This window comes from Enhydra lutris, unplaced genomic scaffold, assembly GCF_002288905.1.
Source record: "Enhydra lutris kenyoni isolate GAN:26980312 unplaced genomic scaffold, ASM228890v2 scaffoldscaffold22, whole genome shotgun sequence".
Taxonomy (NCBI): Eukaryota; Metazoa; Chordata; class Mammalia; order Carnivora; family Mustelidae; genus Enhydra; species Enhydra lutris.
Window position 1 is genome coordinate 121,142 of NW_019154106.1, and position 931 is coordinate 122,072.

The following is a 931-nucleotide window of genomic DNA, read 5'->3' on the forward strand; positions in this document are numbered from 1 at the left end:
CCCCCCCAACCCCCCCAACCCCGCACACGTACCTTCACAGAGTAGGCGAAGGCCACGAAGCCCAGGCAGCACCAGTTCAAGAAGATGGTGTTGAACAGGGACCAGACGATGTGGTCGGGCACCGGTGTCTCCGTCTGGATGTTGATCACAGTGGTGGTCACGGGAGCCGAGCTCTGGGGAGGCCCCAGGATGTCCACCTTGTTCTCCTTGACCCTCTCCATCTCTGAAAGGAGCAGGTGTGTCCCAGCTGGCGCAGAGTGGGGAAGTGGGCTCCGGATGCAGACACCGAGTGGGTGAGTCTGATGCAGGGACAGTGCTCAGGGGCCCTCCCCCCGAGGGCAGGTTTTTGGCTTCTCAGAAGTTTCTCTTTCCTGGTGTTTTGTAATTGGTGACTTGGCTGGCACTAGGTGGGCCAACCACGGGGTATCAGTTTCCACCAGAGGAGGGTGGCACAAAGGGCTGTGTGCTGCTTAATCTTCACTTTCTTTTACTGTAACTGATGGAAGTCGTATTTTATAGAACTTGGCTTTTTAACCCATGTAACGTGCAAAACAGAGTTTGCCGTTTTATCCATTTCACAGTGTGTCAGTGGAGACACACTTGGTGTGCGACAACCGTAACTAATATTTAGTTGCAGATCATTTTTATAACCAAAAGTAAGCCTCATCCGGATCACTGACTCGCTCCCCATCTCCCGGTCCCCTATGTCTGTCATTCCCTTTACATGTCGGCATCTCTCTGCATTTCCCTCATTCTGTCACACACTCTGGGAGAGGCTGCTTTCCCGTCGAATGTTCTGAAGCTTAATTTTGTCTTAGCATCTGTCCATACTTCTTTCCATCTTACGGCCACGTGATACTCCGTCCTGTGGGTAGAAGACCTTTCTCACCCAGTAGTGACTTGCTGGACACTTAACTGTCTCCACTACTTG

The 931-nt window shown here is 52.2% G+C and overlaps 1 protein-coding gene across 1 annotated transcript in view; it reads right to left on the reverse strand.

Moving 5' to 3' along the window:
- The window catches only part of LOC111149695 (interferon induced transmembrane protein 5), a 6,473-nt gene extending 5,968 nt beyond the window's left edge, over positions 1-505 (reverse strand). The window contains exon 1 of the mRNA XM_022506918.1: positions 33-505. Coding sequence (XP_022362626.1) covers positions 33-221 — 189 coding nt within the window. The 5' untranslated portion in view covers positions 222-505. The remainder of the gene's footprint in view (positions 1-32) is intronic.
- Positions 506-931: the final 426 nt, after the last annotated feature.